At 43.2% G+C, this 22227-nt stretch overlaps 2 protein-coding genes and 1 long non-coding RNA gene across 3 annotated transcripts in view; 1 reads left to right on the forward strand and 2 right to left on the reverse strand.

Annotated features, from left to right (window-relative positions):
- Positions 1-10957, reverse strand: part of Nkap (NFKB activating protein) — a 31069-nt gene extending 20112 nt beyond the window's left edge. The window contains exons 1-2 of the mRNA XM_075957201.1: positions 10406-10957; positions 6905-6985 (exon numbers count right to left, since the gene is read on the reverse strand). Coding sequence (XP_075813316.1) covers positions 6905-6985; positions 10406-10785 — 461 coding nt within the window. The 5' untranslated portion in view covers positions 10786-10957. The remainder of the gene's footprint in view (positions 1-6904; positions 6986-10405) is intronic.
- Akap14 (A-kinase anchoring protein 14) overlaps positions 1-22227 on the forward strand; it is a 56373-nt gene extending 34146 nt beyond the window's left edge. The window contains exon 5 of the mRNA XM_075957203.1: positions 22121-22227. Within this exon, the coding sequence (XP_075813318.1) occupies positions 22121-22168 (48 nt within the window). The 3' untranslated portion in view covers positions 22169-22227. The remainder of the gene's footprint in view (positions 1-22120) is intronic.
- LOC142841067 (uncharacterized) lies at positions 11410-17040 on the reverse strand. The gene is made up of 2 exons (XR_012909006.1): positions 16824-17040; positions 11410-12859 (listed from the first exon to the last, which is right to left on the reverse strand). It is a non-coding gene; the product is annotated as an uncharacterized LOC142841067 (long non-coding RNA).

Consider the following 22227-nt stretch of genomic DNA (forward strand, 5'->3'; position numbering starts at 1 on the left):
CATAGGGCATTAAAATAAGCACTTACAGTTTTTCAGCAACAGCGCTCATTGCCTAGGAACCTTTAAAGCATGTAAAATTATTCTTATTATTAATGTTGCTTTTATCTTACTTGTGTGGGCATTCTGCCGACACATATGACTGTGCCTGGTGCCCACAGGGGCCAGAAAGAGCATCGGGTCCTCTAGAATTGGCTGTACAGAATAATTACTATATGGGTCTTGTGGCTCAAACTCAGGCTTGATAGCCTGTGCTCTTAACCACTGAACCACCTCTCTAGCACCCAAAGACAAGCCATTTTTGTAAGAGTATATTCAAGAGTCTACCATCTCCTTAATAATAAAATAACTTATATTTATATAATGCTTCAGAGTTTACACAGTAATGTTTAAAAAAACAGTGTGTAGCTGGACAGTGGTGGTGCACACCTTTAATCCCAGCACTCAGGAAGCAAAAGCAGGCAGATCTCTGTGAGTTCAAGGCCAGCCTGGTCTATAGAGCGAGTTCCAGGACAGGTTCCTGCCACACCAACTCCAGTGTTGTCTATGTGACATGACATATGTCATTATGCCGGACGGGAGCTACATGTCCTATGGGACTAGGCTCCCTGGAGGTCAATGGCAGACGGCCCAGTATTAGCCACTGCTGAGGCATAGATGTGTTTCTCGATTAGCTGGCTATGAGGGATATGGGCTTTGCACAATCTCTTTTATAATAATGATATCCTTTTTTTTCTTTTTTTTAAATATTTTTTTATTTATTATGTATATAATATTCTGTCTGCATGTGTGCCCGTGGGCCAGAAGAGGGCACCAGACCTCATTACAGATGGTTGTGAGCCACCGTGTGGTCGCTGGGAATTGAACTCAGGACCTTTGGAAGAGCAGGCAATGCTCTCAACCGATGAGCCATCTCTCCAGCCTCCAATAATGATAGTCTATGTATCTACAAGACAAGGATTGTCTCTTCACGAACAGCTCTGGGATAGGGAAGCACAGTATGGGAATGTATAAGACTACATACACGGGATGTATGATGAGCAAGGGAATAGATAAGGTATGGACAAAGAGGGTTATATTATACTCTGAACTTTCTGGATAGGCTTGCTAGATCCCAACCCCCATGGTGTCTGCTGCATAAGGAGGTACTAAAAAGTATATTTCAGCAGGTGCAGAGAACTGATTGGGTATATTTTGTCACTAGATGAATAAAGGGTTAGGAAGAGGAAGGGCCATGATAGCGATAATGAGACAGAAACTTTCTATTCATAAGATGAAACCACTTGCCTAAGGTTTACATTCCCAAGGACAAGATTTCCTCTTCTAAGGACGCTTTATGTCTAACACCTGTTCCTGATAATATACTTTTCTTAAATATAGCTGATGTGACTAAAAGAAGCTTTCATACTGTGCCAACCAATGATACATGACCTTCTGATTTGTTCTTTGTTTGAAATACTATATAATGAAAACATGAATTCAGTAAAATCGCAGCAGATCCCAACCACTCTCTTGTGTGTTGTGTCTGTCTGTCATTCACCGAACTTGCACCTTCCTGATTACCAAGACCTGCTTCTCCCATGGTCTGAGTGGCTCCCCACGCAGTCCGTGGCAGGTTCCAAAGCTACACAGAGAAACCCTATCTAAAAAAAAAAGCAATGTGTAAGATTTATATTTTCAGAAGAAATTCACAAGATAAAAGTTGAGAAATAGAAAACATAAGGAAGCCGGGAGATGGTGGCGCACGCCTTTAATCCCAGCACTCGGGAGGCAGAGGCAGGCGGATCTCTGTGAGTTCGAGACCAGCCTGGTCTACGGAGCTAGTTCCAGGACAGGCTCCAAAGCCGCAGAGAAACCCTGTCTCGAAAAACCAAAAAAAAAAAAAAAAAAAAAAAAGAAAACATAAGGAAAGATCAAGAAAAGGCAAACATGAAGGTTGATGAAAGAGTTCATGATTTTATTATTGACTGTAGGAATCAAACCTAGGTCTCACTGATGCTAGGCATTTGCTCTATAACCAGGAGATATCCTAGCTTCAGAACTTTATTCTAAGTAGGTAAAGGATATACACTGGAACAACTCCCATCTCCCCAGACCTTAACAGACCACAGAATTAGCAAAATAAATTCTGAAAGTAAGCTTTTTGTTTGGGGGTTTGAAAACATTTTTCACATTTAGCTTGTTTAGTACGTGTGTGAGTGTGTGTAGGTGTGCGCAAGTGCACGCGCGCATATGTGTACACTACTGTGGGGGTCTGAGAACAATTTTCAGGATTTGGTTATCTCCTTCTACCCATGTAGGTCCCGTGGATCTGATGAAGTTGTCGGAGTTGGCAGCAAGCACCTTTATCTGCTGAAACATATGGCTGGCCTGTAGAGTTGGCTTTTGAGACAGGGTCTCTAGCTCATGCTGGGGTTTAACTCTGTAGCTAAGGATAGCCTTTCACTTTAGCACCCCCACCCCCTGCCTCTACCTCTTCAATCCTGAGATTATAAATCATGTACCACCATGCCTGGTGTATTTGGTGCTAGATATTAAACCCAGGGTCTTAGGCATTCTAGACAAGCCCTCTACCAGCTGTTACTGCACAGCAAGTAGAGTGTGCACTGCTCTTGAACAGCAGCTGAGCTTGACTCCCAGTACCCATGCTGGGTGGCTCAAAATCACCTAAAACTCGAGTTCAAAGAAATCTGATATCCCTGGCCTCTGGGGGCACTAGCACCTAGCTGTGCATACCCATGGAAACCCACACAATACATATAATTAAAAATAATAAAAATAGCAAGACATGGTGATACACACCTTTAATCCCAGCACTTGGAAGGCAGATGCAGGTGGATTTCTGTGAGTTTGAATCCAGTCTGGTCTACACAGTGAGTTTCAGGACAGCTGGGGACCACATAGTGAGACCTTGTCAAAACTAGTAAATAAATCTAAACAAAAATTTTAATTCTTTGGAACAGGCTCTAAAAAATTAAAATGCTTTGATGGTACCCAAGGAAAGTTAAAATATTGTGTCATCCTTAAAGTTTGGAAGATCACATGATATAACTTGGATATTACTTATCAAAATATTTTTAGGGTTTCTTTTAATCCTCACTCAATGAGTTCAGGTATCTGTAAGAACAGGTTTCAGATAATATCGCTTTATCATCCTGACACAAATTATAGGTTTCTTGTTAAGTACACTGTCTCAAAAAAATCCAAGAGTGGAGCTGAGTAGGGTAGCTCACACCCTTAATCCCCACAGCTGGATCTGAGTTCAAGGCCAGCCTGGTCTACAGAGTGAGTTCCAAGACAGTCAGGGCTACACAGACAAACCTCTCACAAAACCAAAAATATAAATAAATAAAAAGGCCGGGCGGTGGTAGCACACACCTTTAATCCCAGCACTCGGGAGGCAGAGGCAGGCGGATCTCTGGGAGTTCGAGGCCAGCCTGGTCTACAAGAGCTAGTTCCAGGACAGGCTCCAAAGCTACAGAGAAACCCTGTCTCGAAACACCAAAATAAATAAATAAATAAATAAAATTAAAATAAATAAAAGAAATAAGCATGGGGGCCAGCAAGCTAAAGGTGCTTGTTGTCAAGCCTGAGGTCCTGAGTGCAATCCTTAGACTCCATACTGTAGAAGGAGAGAGCAACTCCACCTGTGTGCTAGGGCACACAGATACCCGCTTAGAAAATATTAACGTTTAAAAAGAAACTAAGCATCAACTAAAAAGTACTAGGCCTTCAGAGTATTAGATATAGAAAACGTTTATTTGAAATTGTCAAAGAACAAATTTAATTAATAAAAATGATGTCATCAGCACTAGGAAACATTTTTTTAAATAGCAGCATATTAATTTTAAAAATTCTTGGTGACCTTAATATAGACTTGAAACTCTGAAAATCTAAGAGGAAACCCTTTGAAATACGAACATACGGGATGAAGAGATGGCTCAGTGGTTTAGCACCCTGGCTGTTCTTTGCAGAGGACCCGAGCTCAGTTCCCAGCACCTACACGGCAGTTCACAACCATCTGTAAATCCAGTTTCAGGGGCTCTAATGCTCTCTTCTGGCCTCTGCAGGCCCAGGGTATGTATGCAGTACACTTATACACAATGTAGGCAAAACACTTATAAAATAAATATTTTTTTCAAAAAAGATAGGCGTAAGTAAGAACTTTCTAAATAGGATACCAGTTGTTCACAAAATAAATCCCCAGATCAACAAATGGGGCCTTACAAGATTAAAACCTCTTACACAGCAAAAAAAAAATTGAGTGAAGAAACAGCTTACAGAATGGGAGAAAACCTTACATCTGGCAGAGGAGGATAACAAGAATATGAGGAACCAAAAACATTAAGCAAGAAACCAACACAATAAATGCACTCAGCCAGGTGGTGGGGGCACACCCCTTTAGTCCCAGCACTTGGGAGACAGAGGAAGGCTGATCTCTGTGAGTTCAAGGCCAGCTTGGTCTACAGAATAAGTTCCAGGACATCTGGGTCTACACAGAAAAACCCTGTCTCAAATAAACATACAAATAAAAAATAAATAAATAAAAACAGACTAATGAAATGAACAGATGGTTCTCAAAAGACAAAATACACATGGTCAATAAACACATACACAAAAATTCAACCTCATTATCCATCAGTGAAATGTGGATGAAAACTACACTGAGAGTCCACCTTACCCCAGCCATTAAGAAAACAACTAAGAGCCTGGCAGTGGTGGCGCACACCTTTAATCCCAGCACTCGGGAGGCAGAGGCAGGCGGATCACTGGGAGTTCGAGGCCAGCCTGGTCTGTAGAGCCAGTTCCAGGACAGGCTCCAAAGCCACACAGAGAAACCCTGTCTCAAAAAAAACCAAAAACCAAAAACAAAGAAAGAGAGAGAGAGAGAGAGAGAGAGAGAGAGGGAGGGAGGGAGGGAGGGAGGGAGGGAGAGAGAGAGAGAGAGAGAGAGAGAGAACAACTCAGTACAAATGCTGTTGAGGATGTAGACAACAGGGAGCCTTTATATACAATCAGTTGGAAAATAGACTGATCCAGCGTCTGTGGAAAGCAGTATGGAGGTTTCTCAAACAACAACAACAAAAAAAAAAAAATAGATCCTCCACAGAATCTAGCTCTACCACTCCTGGGCATCTGCCTGATCTGCCTGATCTGCCCGAAGGACTAGAGTCATCACATCACAGAGACACACACACACAATGTAAACTGCAGACTATTCACAGCAGCTCGGCCGTGGGACAAACCTACAGACAGACCTACAGACGTAGTGTATGTGCACAGTGGAAACATTTCCAGTCAAAAAGAAGAATGGAGTTCCACCATGTACAGGAAAACAGGTGCAAAAGCCTATCATCCTGTTGAGCAAATGAGGCCAGTCCCAGAAATACAAATTTCATGTTTTATCTGATTTGTGGTTCCCAGATTCCATACAGTCCCATAAGATCATGTATGTATGTATAAAATGAAAGAAAAAATGAAAGTGTTTAGGAGAACAAAAGGAAGCAAGGGGTGGGAATATGGCAATGGACAATGTTATATCTGTCGGAACGTTTTTTTTTTTTAATTCAGGGGTCAGAGAGGTAGCTCAGTTGATCAAATGTTTGTCACATAAACACAAGGACCTGAGTTCAGATTCCCAGCACCCACAGAAAAATGATGGGTGGGGTGGCATTCACCTGTAACTCTAACACTCAGAGGCAGAGACAGCAAGATTCCTAGGGCTTATTGGTCAACCAATCATGCTCACTAAATCAGCACCAGGTTCATTGAAAAACTCTGTCTCAAAAAATAAGGTGCTGGACTAGCAAGATGCCTTAGCAGGTAAGAACACTTGATGCCAATCCTAACAACTTGAATTATATCTCCTACAACCCTCACAGTGGAAGATAACCAACTCCTGGAAGTTGTCCTCTGACCTCCACATGTGTTATGTGAGTACACCTAGAACACCCATGCACGGACTGTGTGTGTGAGAGAGAGAGAATAAATCAATGTAAACTTAAAATATAAGGTAGAGAAGAGATCACAGAAGATATCTGACTTCAAATTCTGAACCCCGCACACAATCACTCACACACATGAATTTTCCAGGCTTTTGAGTGTCTACTTTCCCCAGCTCACTAGCCCACTTCCACTTTCAGAAGGACCTTCTTTCTTAGTAAATTACCTCTATTTTTATTACTTATGCTAATACCTAGCAGTCTGATGGTGGGTTAGTTGAAAAAAAAAAGAAAAATATTATAAATATATTATTTTTAATAACGAATCTGAGTAGGAAATTAATGATTCATGAGTTATAATTTCAAGACAGCAGTTAAGCAGGGCATGGTGATCTATGCCAGGAATTCCAGCATTTAGGGGGTTAAGGCAGGAGGATTGCTGTGAGGCTGAGTTCTGCCTTGGTTATTACACTGTGGGTTCCAAACAACCTGGATCACGGAATCAGACCATGTCTCAAATACAAAACAAAACAAAACAACCCCCCACACACACACACAATGAATGTGCTAAAATCTACTAACTGTATCTGTAATCATTACCCATGTTCCATGGGGTTTTTTTAATATAAGGGGTAAAATAGTATAAATCATAAGAAAGCAAAAAAAAATTTGATAAGTACTTGAAGCTCTTCACTTAAAAATTTTGACAGTAGGGCTGGCGAGATGGATCAGTAGGTAAAGGCGCTTGCTGCTAAGCCTGACGACCTGAGTTCAATCCCTGGGACCCACATAGTGGAAGGAGAGAACAGACTCCTGCAAGTTGTCCTCTGACCTCCACCTGTGCACATACATACATGTGCAAATAAATAAAACGTAAGAAAATAATTTAAAAAATTTTGCCTGCAGACCAGGATTTAAACAAATGCTATTAACATTTTAAAATTATATTTTTTTAACCTACTTACTCTGGTTCAGGATTCTTTGGAGAAAGTCCCCAAACTTCAGGAGCTCCCAATTCTCCAATTCTCTCTCTTTCACTTAATCTCCTAAAAGATATAAATATTTAAATTATAACTCAATGGATGAACTGTTTCCTAGACATATAATAAAACTCAACAGGAATCAAGTCTTCTAGTATTATGTTCCTCATATATCTTTTAAGACAGGATCTTACCGTGTTGACTAGGCTGGCCTTGAACTCCTGGGCCCAAGTGATCCAGCCTTCGAAATAGCTGGGGCTACAGAAACACCTGGATTTATGTATGTTTGAAAAGTTAATAAAAACTTGATTTAAATATAAGCTCTGTAGGTAGGAGTCGATGCTCTGATAGTATCATAAACAGGTGTAAACTATAGAGTGCTTCAGTGGCAGAGGCAAAAATGGCAGTCAGACTGTCAAGGGCATCTCTTTTACTGAATGTGTGGCATAGCTTCTAAATGCCCATTTAACTGTAAAGTGTAACAGGAAGGTTTTGAGGGTGGAGGAGGTTGGTGTTTTGTTGTTGGTTTTTTTTTTCTTTTGAGACGAGTTTCTCTGTGTAGGTTTGAAGTCTGTCCTGGAACTTGCTTTCTAAATCAGGTTGGCCTCAAACTCAGAGATCCACCTGCCTCTGCCTCCCTAGTGCTGGGATTAAAGGTGTGCGTCGTCACCCCCGGCTAAGAAAGGTTTATATTTAAAAATAAATTCATTTGTTTACGTATATTTATAAAGTAGTGAAATCTTTTGATTTGGTCAAACTTTGTTTTCAGAAACCTAGGAATTAGTGAAGATAACAATGAAATAAAAATAAAGGGGATTCTGGAGAGAAAGGAAAATTTTCTTTAACAAAAACTGTCCTCATGCTCCATAAGGCTTATGACCAGTTTCCATCCAGATCCTTTCAGGGGAAAGAGTATGTTCTCTACTCTTGGGAGGACACCTTTTTTCATTTTGTGTATGTGGCTAATTCTGTTTTAATATTTACTACTACTCATAAACTTAAAATACAAACTCTGGGCGGGAGAGATGGCCCAATGAAGAGCACATATTGTTCTTGCAGAGGACTGGAGTTTGGTCCCCCGCATCCAAGACGGTTGATTCTCAGCTGCCTGTAACTCCAGCTCCAGGAGATCTGATGCTTCTGGCCTTCCAAGGCATCTACACTCACATGTACATATCCATACATAGACGCACATTCCTACACAGAATTCAAAACATAATAAAAATAACACCATGTATAGTGGTTGGTGCCTTCAGTCCCAGCATTTGGGAAGCAAAGTATGGCGGGTCTCTTTTTGTTGAGGCCAGCTTGGTCTACATAAGTTCTAGAACAGCTGTATAGACAGACCTTGTCTAAACCACCCCCCCCAAAAGAAATAATTATTTGAAGATAAAAAATAATTATTGGGGTGGAAGCCTGAATTTCTTAAAGTGTAGTAGCTTGCAACTTACAGTTTAAAAATTAATCATTATAACACAAATATAATTGGCTTGATTTTCTTTTAACTTCTTTCATCATGGGAAAAACTTGGAGGTTTTTTTTAATTTGGTCAAAACTATAATTTAAAAGGGAATTCATCTCTTTGTAACTGCTAGGGGAAGAATGCCTACCCAACCACAAAGAACACAAAGCCTCATACCCGTTGCTCCTGTAATGTTTTAAAAGTTCTCATTTTTAAACACATGCTACAAAGCCTAGTACTGAGCCTAAGACACAATGTTTAACAGACAGAATAAACTTCAAGTCATCTAAAAGTACAAATGCAAATTCCATTCAAGGAATTATAGCCGGGCGGTGGTGGCGCACGCCTTTAATCCCAGCACTCGGGAGGCAGAGGCAGGCGGATCTCTGTGAGTTCGAGACCAGCCTGGTCTACAAGAGCTAGTTCCAGGACAGGCTCCAAAACCATAGAGAAACCCTGTCTCGAAAAACCAAAAAAAAAAAAAAGGAATTATAACATTCCAGTAAACCCTCTCCACCTGTTTTTGAGACTGGATCTCATATAGCAGGGTCCAGCTAGTCTTCAACTCCTGATCCTTTCTCAAGTCATGGGATTAGAGACATGAGCTCACAAAACTCCTGGCTCACCGTTTGCTTTCCGGCCCACATACTCTGTGGGGACTACACCATGCTGAATAATTTAAATTGGATAATTAAGTCTCTAACAATTCAGAACTATCTTACTGTTTCTGTTTTCACGCATTTATGGAAGTTAGTAGAACCTTAAAAGCCTTGTTGCTAATTTCCCGCACCCCTTTCTGGTGAAGAAGCGAAGTTCAGAAAGGTCAACTGACTTGCCCAAAGCTACCTGCTTCATGGCAAACAAAATCTTCATCCTTAAGCAGAGTGCCTGTGAAGCCTGCCCTTTTTACTATTAGACTTTATGTCCTCCCCTCCTGGAAGGAAAAAAAATATCACTAAAACATTTCTCAACAGTTAGAGAGTTTACTTGCCCCTAATGCCTGTAATGTTTTAAGTTTTATCCTTTTAAAACACATGGTAAAGGCCTAGTCCAGTGCCTAAGACATAATGCTTAACAAACATAATAAACTTCATAATATTAGCACTATGACTAATGCAGCAATAAATGCCTCTCTCTTAGGGTCTCACTCTCCCTCAGGCTGACCTTGAATTTATTCTGCAGTCCAGGCTACCTGCCCTCCATTCTGAATGCTGAGCCATCATGCCCAGCCTTTTTAACGTATTTTCTGAGATACGGTCTCGTGTATACCAGGCTGGCCTTAAACTTGCTACGGAGATGAGGACGACACTGATCTGACTTCCTGCTGAGACTCATAGCTGTTGCAACCACAGGCTTTTTAAACCAAGAACTCCATTAGAGGAGATCTGATCTCAATACCTGCATTGCTTTTCATGGTCAAAAATGGCTGAGACCACTTCACAAAACTTTTCCTAATATAGCCTCATCCACAGTTTGGCAGAGTACTTTTCTTACATTCATCTAACCATCTTGCATAGAGGAAGGTTTCCTCCTACCCAATACAGATCCTTAATTAAAATCCTTACCAATTCCCAGCAAAACTTTCCCACTGACATCGTGTTACCGCAAGCTCGTCTGTTCCTTCATGCAACAAGCGATGGTTGTTGCATGCCTACCAAGAGGCAGGCACTACTAATTCTGTGAACAATAAAATAGAACCTCTACTTTCCACAAGTTCAGTTTAGTGAAGAATAAAGAGAAGCTCACGGATAATGACACAACCAAAGAACTACAATAGAGCCGAGGCTCTTAGCGTTATCAGCCTGCAAAGACAGGAGGAGGGAAGTAGGTAGTGGGAAAACGGGGCACTTTATGAAGGAGTCTGGGGATGAATGAAAATTTAAGTTAGAAAAGGATAAATAAAAAGGTCGTGAGATGGACTGAAGAACAGGTGCGAGGTAGGTGGGAAGCAGAAACAATGAACGACTAGCCGGACTCAAAGGCAGGCGGACTCGTCCAAGAGAGGATGCGGCGATCTCACTCACTTTTGCCGCAGACTCTCCTCCCTCTCCTTGTCCAGCAGGCTTGGCCAGGGCTTGTCGCCCCCGTAGGGGCGCGAGTAGCCGCCATAATAGGCAGACGAGGATGCAGAAGCAAAAGGGGCGCTCCGCTGCGCAGAGGGCCGCTCTCGAGAACGCGATCGAGAGCGGGAGCGGTAAGACTGGTTTCGAGAGCTTTGGCTGAAGCCGCTCAGCGAATGGCTCAGACCATTCCGGTCACAGAGCCGAGAACAAGAGCGCGAGCGAGAGCGGCGACCCCGCGGGGAGCGGGAAGACTTGCTGGGCTTAGGGCTCCTCGACGAACTGCGCCGTTTTCCCCCGGAGGCCTCCCGTTCAGGGCTACGCGAGCCCGACACAGGAGCCATGGTAGTGGAAGCTGAACCCGCCAAGGGGCGGGACAAGGGGGCGCTCTTGCGGCCCCCAAAGGGTCTAAGATGCCAAGCGTCCGAGAGCCCGCAGCGTTTAGCAAACCAGAAAAAAAAGAAAAAAACCCTTGGAAACAGTTCCGGGTACGTCGGTAAACCCCTTCCCCTGGACCCAAGCTCCTTACAGCCAACAGGAAGGGATGGGTGTATTAGTATAAAGAAGCCGGTCGGGAAACTCGAGCCACGGACTCGTACAGTTCCTAGTGAGGCTTCAGAAATGTAAACCGCGCGAACACTAATTCTTTGTTCGTTCTGGAACTCTAATACCTGGAGCAAAGTTACGATGAATGCTGTACATATTTCATTGAGTAGCTGTGTGAGCAACACCAATTCTCAATGTGTTCCGTGTGCGGTTTTATTTGGTGTGAGCTTTTGTATCTGTGTATGTAATGTAACAGACACACGTACGCGCGCGCGCGTGCACGTACACACACCGCTCCTTTTTTTTTTTCCTTTGAAATCTGTGGGCACTGGAGAGAGGGCTAAGTGGTTAATGAAAGACCCTCAGAGAGGACCTTTCCTCTCTGATGAAGACCCCAGAACCAGGACACTCCGAGACCAGGCCACAGGATGCAATTAGCAAGAGGTTTATTGAGTAAACACAGGTACCTGCGGGCAACAAGTCTTTCGGAGGACTTGCGCACCTGCCAACTGGAGGATGGGCTTTTTATAGGGAAGAGCAAAAAGCAAGTTTACAGAAGCAAAAGCGTGGTTATCGATCGACCGGAATGAGGCGGGGGCATGAATGGTTTCCCCTCTTAGCATGGGTGTCAGCAAGAAGCAAGTTTACAGAAGCAAAAGCATGGTTATCGGAATGCGGCGGGGGGCATGAAAGGTTTCCTCTCTCAGCATGGATGCCTGGCAACAGTCATCCTGTTCCTATCTTATAACTAACCTGCTTTGTTGACATCCTATCTTATTGACATCTTGCCTTGCAGTCTTCCTATCTCTATCTCCTGCTCTCCCAGGCACCTGGGATGTTCTTATGGGAGCAGGCTGGCTGCTGATCCGGAGATTTGTTTAAAACAAACAGGACATTCCCCCGGGAGCATGCTAGCTGCGGGTTTTGAGGAGGGGGTCTGTGGGGTCTTTCATTTCCCCCTTTTTCTTTTGTTAATGAGTTAAATCTTTTACTCAAAGCAATTACAGAACCTCGGTATCTTGTTGTGGTAACATGTGATACTGATGGGTCAGTACTAGGGCCTGAATGACTGACAGCCTATCTTTTATAAACTGGACCAGGCGGTTTAAGATGCAAGGCCCAAACAGGAGTAGCAGAAGGAGGATAATCAAGGGACCCATCAAAGAAGACAATAGAGTTGTAAACCAGGGAGACTTATTAACCCATCCGTCGAACCATCCTTGTTGTGATTCGAACAGCTTTGTCTCTGTCTTAACCTCTCTCTAAGCTTGGTCATGGATCTTCTAACCAATCCAGTATGGTCAGCATAGAAGTAACATTTTCCCCTGAGTGTAGCACAAAGACTCCCTTTCTTTAAAAGCAACAGGTCCAGGCCCCTCCTGTTATGGAGCACCACCTCTGAAAGATTTGCTCAGACAATAGCCATATGAAAACTAGTACAACTGATGGGACAAAATAACTTATACTTTACAGAGCAGTATTGGGAGAAGATAGTAGAACATCTCTAGGGTGTACATAGCTCTTAACAAAATTATCTGAATGAGGCTTGAAAGTAACTACATGGTAGACATTGTGAACCACTGTAGACCCGAGAATAGCACCCAACACTGTGGCAATAATAGTCTATTGACTACAAAGAGCTTAACTCAGCCCTAAGAAACACATGGATGCCTTCTCATAAGAGGCAAGTTCAGTATTATGAATACAAATCTCTTTTGCTGTAGACACCGGGAGTGTTGTTCCTCAACTCCAGAGAATGTGCCTGAGAAGTCAGTTTCGGTCCAGCTGGCACCACATGGCATCTACAGGTTTCCATTGCATCCTGTAGCATCAGCTTTATCCAAATGTACAGGGTTGTGTCCATTGTGAGAACTTTAACAAACAATGAGAGAAAATACAATACAGGATGACAAATGTTCAAAACAAAAAGCCCTAAAACCAGAGGACAGCGAATGAGGACATAAATATCTTTTTGAGACTGACTTACTCAGGCTTTACATTTGTAAGTACAGCATTAAAAAAAGTTTTAACATCCCATTGATATCTATTTTATCATATATTAAACCATATCTGTTTATCTTTTGAAAGCCATATCATTTCATAACCCCACAGATTAAAACAAGATTTTCCTGTAGAAAAACAAAACCTATCAAGAGGTAAGGAAGCTTTAGGTGTGTTTGCTTTTTCTCTGAAGTTATCTGCACAAAACGGTCTGATCCGGAAAAATCTCAAACTGTAAAAAAATAATTCCTGTCAATAGGTCCCAGACACACAGTGGAGGAACAGAACAGAATTGCCTTTTGCTTCTGCTGTCTGATATTGTGCTTCAAAAGACCCTAAAAAAATGAGCAGAGCCCTGTGGGTTTCTGACTCTAGGAAAGAAGAGCCTTAAAGGTGATATAAGCCCACCTTATAGCGGATGTGCCTGCCCTGTGTAAGCCTTGAGCTCAGGATTTCATCACCAGGGTCAGCCACTGTCAGCGGATACATGAGCAGCAGCTAACTAGCCAGGCAACAGAACTAGTGGCAGCGATTGCCGGGGTGTTTTGAACCCAGGACAGGACAGGAAGGAGGGAGGTCTGTCCAGTCATTTGCTGGTCTCCAGGGCCAATTATGTCAATTTGTTCTTTTAGAATCTTATTTATCCTATCTATCTGCCCTGAGCTTTGGGGTTGGTAAGCTTAAGTTCCAATTGATCCCCAATGTCTTGGCCACACCCTAACTTACCTGGGCAACAAAGGCAGGTCTATTATGGGACATGATTATCTTGGGCATCCCAAACCTTAGGATGATTTTTTTTTATGATCTTCTTAGCCATTACATTGGATGTCTCAATCTTGGTCAATGTATGATGGCTGTCTTCTTTGGCAAATGTGTGGCCTCCTGGAGGCTCAAAATTTCAGCAGATGTCAACAGTCCTTTTTGTCTGTATATTGCTTTGAAGCATACCTGCTGTTAGTATAGACGTTCCCTCTGCCATCTGTAGAGCTTGTATCAAAGCCACAAGTTCAGCGTTCCAGTCGGGCCGCCATCCCTGAAGGGAGGTTACTGGCCCAGATCATTTGCTTCCTGTCCACCAATGTTGCCCCCGCCTTCCGCTTACCTTCAGTCTTGTGTACCTGCTTAGCTCGGACCGCCAGCCTTGTGCCCCTGGCAAGCTTCGCCCTCATTTTCGGCTCTGTCTGGCACAGCTTAGCCTGCCATTTTGCCATTCGCCTGTCCTTTATGCAGATGCTGGCAGGATCCATAGTCCATCGACGTCAGCCCAGCACAGGAGCAGTAGTCTGGCACAGGAGGGCACCTGTGGTAGCATGGTGACTGCTGTATCACAGTCTGACATGGGTGAGGGGAGCAAGACTGTAGAGTGAGCAGTCAGAGCTCATGCAGGCTTTAGAGCAAGCACAGCACCAAGGCAGTTGCTAGGAGGTGAGGATTTCTTCAGCGGTGATGGCAGGGAGAGGTGGTCATCCTGCTGAGGAGGGCGTGGTAGAGGCAGAGGCAGACAAGCAGCCTGCGTCTCCTGCAGAACTGAAAACAGCAGCGAAAGCAAAAGTCCCTCGTTTGGTCAACATAAGGCTTTGGTCATACATTCAGAAGTGACCAGGGAGGAACGAGTCATTTATTTGTCTTTTTCCCAAATTTCTAGTTCGTAAGGTGTCCAGTTTGTATTCTTTACTCAGTTCCAGTGTTCCTCTTCATTTGTCTTTGATCTTCTGTTGCCCAGGCTCCTAATCTGTCTGAGTCCTATCTTTCTTTTGCTTCCCGCCTCTCTCTCTTTCGCTTCCCTTTCTCTGTCCCTCGTTTAACATTTTTTTTTTGGTCTCTCCAAATTTTACTAGGTATAATCTTGTGACCTATCTACTTGCTGTAACTTTTTCTTATATCTGATGTTGCCTGTCCTATGTAGGCCATGGCTACTGCTGTCTGCTGACCTTCAGAGGTTGGGTAAAATGCCTGTAAACTTTTATTAATCATTTAAGGAGCATAGATTGTAACTGGTCCCTGGAGAACCTCTCTTACCTTGGCCGAATTAGTGGGGTGCCTTGCAGCCCCCCCCTGAGATTTGCCATGAGCCCAGCATTTTGACTGTCAGTTTCTCCCTTTAAGAATTAATTAGACATTATCATGTAGAAGAATGAAGATAGATCCATATTTATCTCTATGCACAAAACTGAAATCCAAACAAATTAAAGACCTTAACATAAAACCAACAATATTGAACTTTTTATAGAAGGAAAAAATGTTTAAAATTCATTTTCAAACACAGCCTCAGTGGCATAGACGTTGAGAGAAACAATCAATAAATAAGATTTTTAAAACTGAGACGCTTTTTGTATAGCAAAGGATATAATCAACGGAATGTAATATCAACCTGTAGAATGGGGAGGTATCATGAGGCATATAAGGAACTTAGGAACTTAATCCTCATAAAAACAAATATTTCAGTACAATTATGTCACAGACCAAAACTGTAAATTCTCAACAAATGAACTTGAAATGACTGAAAGATATTTAAAATTTGCTTAAATATAACATCCTTAATCATCAGGGAAATGCAAATTAAACAATTCTGAGATTTTATCTTATTCCTGTAAAACTGACCAAGATTAAAAATATCATTTGACAATTTATGCTTACAGCTACTTTGAACATTAGCATGGTGGATTTTCAGAATTAGATAACATATTACCTTAAAAACTTAGCGACATCCTTTATATTATCATTGACAGAATCTGAAAACAACCCAAAATGCACCTTTTTTATATTAATAATAAATGAGAATCTTTGCCATGTTTTTTTTTAAATAGCCATAAACATTATAAAGAGTCAAAAGGGCCATTTTAACTCAACCTCATCATTCAGTAACACCCCCTTTGCCATCGTAGTGGGGTGAGAGGCTTTAGCAGATCTTTGCCTTGTGGGGCAACTCGGGGCCCCCACCTTATCACAAGCATTGTGAGCAAACAAGTGTTAAATTCAGATCTAAACATGGGCTGGCTTAGAAGCTCAGCTGGGCTGTTCATATGGCCCTGGCCCTGTGCCAGGCCTTTTACAGCAATAGTTCTTGAAGACAGTGTAGTCCTGCATCCATCTAAACAGAGCTGGGAATTTACTTCCTCTGGACACACTGCATAGTAAGAAATATAGAAACCAACAATCTGTAGTTTTTTTTTTTTATAAGCATATTATTTTAAAGTGACTTAATTTAATTTTCCCAATTTTTAAACCAGAGGCTTTTACCTGGATGCAGCACATGATGACTGGTATAGAGCATCCCCGGAAGACAGATGTTATCAGGGCTGGTAGGCCCTTTTAATGTCAGCTTACTCCATTACCTGCCACTTCTGAATCCACATTTACCATTTACCAACAGCCACAGGGATATTTACTTGCAATCTCTTGCCCTACTGCCAAAATGGAAAGGTCCAGGTTCTTTAGGGGACCTTTGCTTTTTAATAGGGTATCCGACCCCAGAGAAATAACCTACTGTAGGTTCCCAGGCTTACTGGGTCCTGTGGGGAGGAATTAGCACCAGCTTGGACCCAACTGGCTGGCATGTGTCTCCACAGGAGGCCTTAGTTCTGTGACCCTGGCGTTAGCACCAGCTACTTCCCCTGGGCAAGGGCCACAGATCTTTGGCACAAGGTTTTACATGGCATTTGCAGATGGGGGCTGCCATTCAATCTCTAGCACCTTATTTTCCAGGGAAAACAAGCCTTCTCCACAGGGAACCCCACTGGGGATCCTCCCAGGACCTGGCTTCAGTCTCAGCTCTGTCCATAGTGAGCTCCTAGTTGTATAGCACAAGCCTCCCATACCCCACCTCAGTACTCACAGCAATCTAGCAGCTTTTCTCTGAATGGGATTCCAGAGGCCCCAGGAGGAATTCCCTCCAGGGAACTTGTGAGGTCAGGATTGGTCCACCGTCTGGAAGCCTCAACTCAGTTCCTCTTTAGCCCTCACACTGCCAGTAGCAGCTGTGAAGACCTTTGCACTGGCTGTAGGGGGAGGGAACACCTTGGACTGTCTAAGGCAGCCCTCCTCCCCCAGTCCTCCCCTGCGCTGCTGGTGGACTTCAGGTCAGCAAGAGAGGACGTCACTCTCAGCACAAGGATTTCAGGGGGTGCCCACAGCTGCCCCCTTCTCTGACTTGGGCCAGGGTTGCTGCCATGCCCTGCCCTGCGTCCTGCTGAGAAGTTTGCTCAGAGGCTGGTTGCCCGCCTAGGCCTGGCTCCAGGCTGTGCCGCAGGAGATCACAGCCCTGCTCCCTCCCCCCTTGCAATAGCAAGCAGGGCAGTTCAGCAGCACAGCCTCAGCAAGGCACAGCCTAGAGAAGTAAAGGAGGGGCAGACTGTCAGCATTCCTTTTGGATTTTCATAGAGTTGGGGTCAAAGAGGTGGTTATTTACTGCCCCATGGTACCAGATTTAGACTCGAGTACAAACAGATATACAAAACAAAGAACATATTAAGCACAAAAATACACAGACAATACAGATGCGCCGGCTCGGATTCGGCGTAATGCCGAAAGCAGAATTTCAGACGGAGACAATGGGAGTCCAGACCTCCCTTCTCCAACCAGATCCACGTATCTTTCCGACACGGGTTGAGCCCCGAAGGCTCCAGACGCCCCTGGAACGTCTTCCAAAAGGCTGCGAGGGAAAGTCCGAACTCGTCAGTTCCTTTCTACCTCGCCAGATTCAGAGCACTCAGATCTGAGCGTACAGAGCTTAACAAAGAACACAAATGACACAGACACAGACTAACGAATGGGTGCTGGCCAGCTTACCTCCCGGTGGTGGGTCGGTAGCTCCTGGGTGAAGGTCTTCAATTCCCGGCCAATGCACCAAATGAAAGACCCTCAGAGAGGACCTTTCCTCTCTGATGAAGACCCCAGAACCAGGACACTCCGAGACCAGGCCACAGGATGCAATTAGCAAGAGGTTTATTGAGTAAACACAGGTACCTGCGGGCAACAAGTCTTTCGGAGGACTTGCGCACCTGCCAACTGGAGGATGGGCTTTTTATAGGGAAGAGCAAAAAGCAAGTTTACAGAAGCAAAAGCGTGGTTATCGATCGACCGGAATGAGGCGGGGGCATGAATGGTTTCCCCTCTTAGCATGGGTGTCAGCAAGAAGCAAGTTTACAGAAGCAAAAGCATGGTTATCGGAATGCGGCGGGGGGCATGAAAGGTTTCCTCTCTCAGCATGGATGCCTGGCAACAGTCATCCTGTTCCTATCTTATAACTAACCTGCTTTGTTGACATCCTATCTTATTGACATCTTGCCTTGCAGTCTTCCTATCTCTATCTCCTGCTCTCCCAGGCACCTGGGATGTTCTTATGGGAGCAGGCTGGCTGCTGATCCGGAGATTTGTTTAAAACAAACAGGACATTCCCCCGGGAGCATGCTAGCTGCGGGTTTTGAGGAGGGGGTCTGTGGGGTCTTTCAGTTAAGAGCACTGAAATTCTCTTCCAGAAGACCCGGGTTCAATTCCCAGCACCCATATGGCGGCTCACAAACTGTAGTTTCAGTTCCAGGGGACCCGGCACCCTCACACAGACATACGTGCAGGCAAAACATCAATGTACATAAAAGAAAAATAAATAAATTATCCTGGGCAGTGATGGCGTAGGCCTTTAATCCCAGAAATCGGGAGGTGAGGTAGGAGGATCTCTGTGAGTTTGAGGCCAGCCTGATCCACAAAGCGAGTTCCAGGACAGCCAGTTCTCCGTTCCACAGAGAAACCCTGTCTCAGAAAAAAAAAATCCATGTATGTATACACACACACACACACACACACACACACACACACACGGCTCCTTTTTTCTTTTGAAATCCCAAACCAAAAAAAAATGTTGTTTTTTTTTTTAAGCTTTGATCTAAGACCCTTGTCTTTCGGTTTTCTTAGAAGACATACATTCTGATAACTCAGTCTGTTGCACTCCGATTAAATAAACAGCCCAGAGGAAAATCTTAGAACTTAGCCCCCAGCCACCCATCTCTACCAGTGTCTCCACAAAACGAATTTGTTCAGCCCCATAAACTAGTCCATCATACACTAGTCCAGCAATACATGGTAAATGATCCCTAATTCTATTTATTAAATACTATTTTAAGTGAAAGGGCATCCAAGGGTCTGGAGAGATGGCTCAGCGGTTAAGAGCACTGACTGCTCTCCCCAAGGACCCGGGTTCAAATCCCAGCGCCCATATGGCAGCTCACAACTGTCTGAAAATCCAGATCCAGGGGATCTGACACCTTCACACCAATGCACATAAAATAAAGCTAAATAAACCATAAAAAAATTTAAAAAAAAGAAGTCTTTAAAAAAAAAAGGGCATCCAAATGCTAATTTTGATTTGGGGTTTTTTTTTGTTTTTGTTTTTTTTTGTTTTTTTTTTTTTTGCTTTTTCGAGACAAGGTTTCTCTGTGGCTTTGGAGCCTGTCCTGGAACTAGCTCTGTAGACCAGGCTGGTCTCGAACTCACAGAGATCCACCTGCCTCTGCCTCCCGAGTGCTGGGATTAAAGGCGTGCTCCACCATCGCCGGCTTTGATTTGGGTTTTTTAATCTCTTTTGAAATTGAAATACAATTACATCATTTCCTCCTTCCCTTTCTCCCTCTAAGCCTTCTCATGTGCCTCCTCCTTACTCTCTTCAATTCATAGCTTATTTTTCTTTAATTGTCATTACATATTGTGTGTGTGCATATATATATATATTCCAAAGAATGTAAATATAATTGTTTAACCATTGTGTGGTATTTAACAGAGAAGACTGCTTTGGACATGCATTTAAGCTAATAGAAAGTCTTTATTAGCTAACGAATACACTGGGTGTTCAGGATCTCAGTTTAGCTCCCAGACTTTCTCAGGGTGAACTTTTAAGAACAAACAAATAAAAAAATATCCTGGGTTGGCATACTTCACTTAACAAGAACAGCCGGAAGTGGAACTAGAGAAGACAAAAGACAAGGTTAGTACATCTAGAAACTTTCCAGAACTATACACTTTGATGGATTGGGTCTTTTGTTTTGGCAGGTGGTACTGTCTACATGCTGAGTTTTACAGCCTTAATGGTACTTCAATCATGGAATCAGTTGTGCTAAGGTTTGGGGGCCACTAAGGTCTGGAGCCCTGTTTCAATAACCTGTTCAATGCATATACTATTACCTGTATGTATATGTTTTCTGGGCAGACCACTTAGTATTAGATAGTCAATTGGGGGAAGGCTATTTCTCTTGGCTCTCAGCATTACTTGGTTGCCTGTAGATCTTTGTCTAGGTTTGGAGCTTCTTGTGATTTCCCTCTTTCATCTCACCTTATCTATATGTTGGTGTGATCCTTGTTCAGGTCTTGCTTAAGTAACGATGTTGCTGAAACCTCGTAGTGATGTAGGAAGTCCTTCTGTATGTGTGTTGCTTTTATTGGTTAATTAATAAAGAATCTGCTTTGGCCTGAGATAGGGCAGAGTAGAGCTAGGCAGGGAAAACTAAACTGAATGCTGGGAGAAAGAAAGCAGAGTTAGGAGAAGTCATGGAGCCGCCAGAGGAGAAAGATGCAAGCAGCCAGTCGGAACCTTACTGGTATGCCATGAACCTCGTGGTAAAATATAAAATAATGGAAACGGGTTAATTCTAGATGTAAGAGTTAGCCAATAAGAAGCGAGAGCTAATAGGCCAAGCAGTGATTTTTTTTGTTTTTTTGGTTTTTCTGTAGCTATGGTGCCTGTCCCGGAACTAGCTCTTGTAGACCAGGCTGGCCTCGAACTCACAGAGATCTGCTTGCCTCTGCCTCACAAGTGCTGGGATTAAAGGTGTGCTCCACCACTGCCCGGCAATTTAATTTTCTGTGATGGTCTCTGTCTCTTGCAAAGACAGGTTTCTTTGATGAGAGGTGATAGTTATGCTTGTATTTATGGGTATTAAGATAAAAATTTAGAATGCAGGTAAGAACTATGTTGGTTTAGTGAAGTGATGGTTGTAGGTTCTCTGCAAGTATCAATGTCCTAACTAGCCCTGGGAAGTTAGTTGACTGGGTTTCTAGTACCAGGCACCACTTCCCTCTTGTTGAGCAGGCTTTACTTTATGAAGGAGTCTGGGGATGAGTGAAAAAGTAAGGAATAAAAGGATAAGTAAAAAGGTTGTGGGGTGGAATGAAAAAAGGGCTGAAAAGATTGCAAGGCAGGCAGAAATAAAAATGCAAAGAGAAAACAAATGAACGACAAGCCAGACTCAAAGGCAGGCAGACTTATCTAAGAAAGGGTGCAGCCAACTAGAGAGCTGTAGGTTACTTCCAGGATATTCATGCCCCTACTGCATCTTTAGGGATATCCCTACTGCATCTTTAGGGATATAGTGCTATGCCGGTTGATGTTGTAGTTCATAGGTATGACGATTGGTTGTTCTGGAAGCTTGTATGGCACCTTTTGGTATCACAAAAGCTAATCCTCAGGGAGGAAGCTTTAAGGTCAGATCCAGCTTAGATCCTCCAGGTCCTTGTTTGGTGTGTGGTGCCTTCAAAATATGAACTTACTTTCAACTTCTGAGAGGCAACAAAGAGCAACAGCAATAGTTTATGTTTAAAGAGTCTCTTAGGAGAGTCTCTCTCCTCTGACCAATAACCCAAAAGCGGGCTTCTTATCTGGTGTAATGGCTATTCTTGGTTGTCAACTTGACTACATCGGGAATGAACTACAAAATCCAAAAATGGAGGGAATACCAGGGAGGAATTTTTTGCTTAATCTAAAATAGAAAGATACATATCTAACCCAAATCTTGAGGTGGGAAGAAACATGGGAAGAATCTTGTAGGGCTCTGGTGGCACATGCCTTTAATCCCAGCACTTGGGAGGCAGAGGCAAGCAGATCTCTGAGTTTGGGTCCAGTCTGGTCTACAGAATGAGTTCCAAAGCAGCCAAGGCTACACAGAGAAACCTGTTTCAAAAACCCAAAATAATAATAATAATAAATCTGGATCTTAAGGTGGAAAGACACACCTTTAATTTGGGCCACACCTTTCTGCTGCAAGCCTATATAAGGATATGGAATAAGGAAGCTTTTGTTCTTTACCCGCTTACCGTTGCCTTGCTGGCAAATGCCTTCCTTCACTGCATTAGAACCTCCTTCTTCAGGGTTCCAGTGTCTCCTGGACCAGTGAGACATCCAGCATCATGGACTGAACAACTACAGGATTCTTGGGCTTTCTGTTAGCAGCCAGCCATTGTTGGATTAGATGAAC

Source organism: Microtus pennsylvanicus, chromosome X, assembly GCF_037038515.1.
Source record: "Microtus pennsylvanicus isolate mMicPen1 chromosome X, mMicPen1.hap1, whole genome shotgun sequence".
NCBI classification, from domain to species: Eukaryota; Metazoa; Chordata; class Mammalia; order Rodentia; family Cricetidae; genus Microtus; species Microtus pennsylvanicus.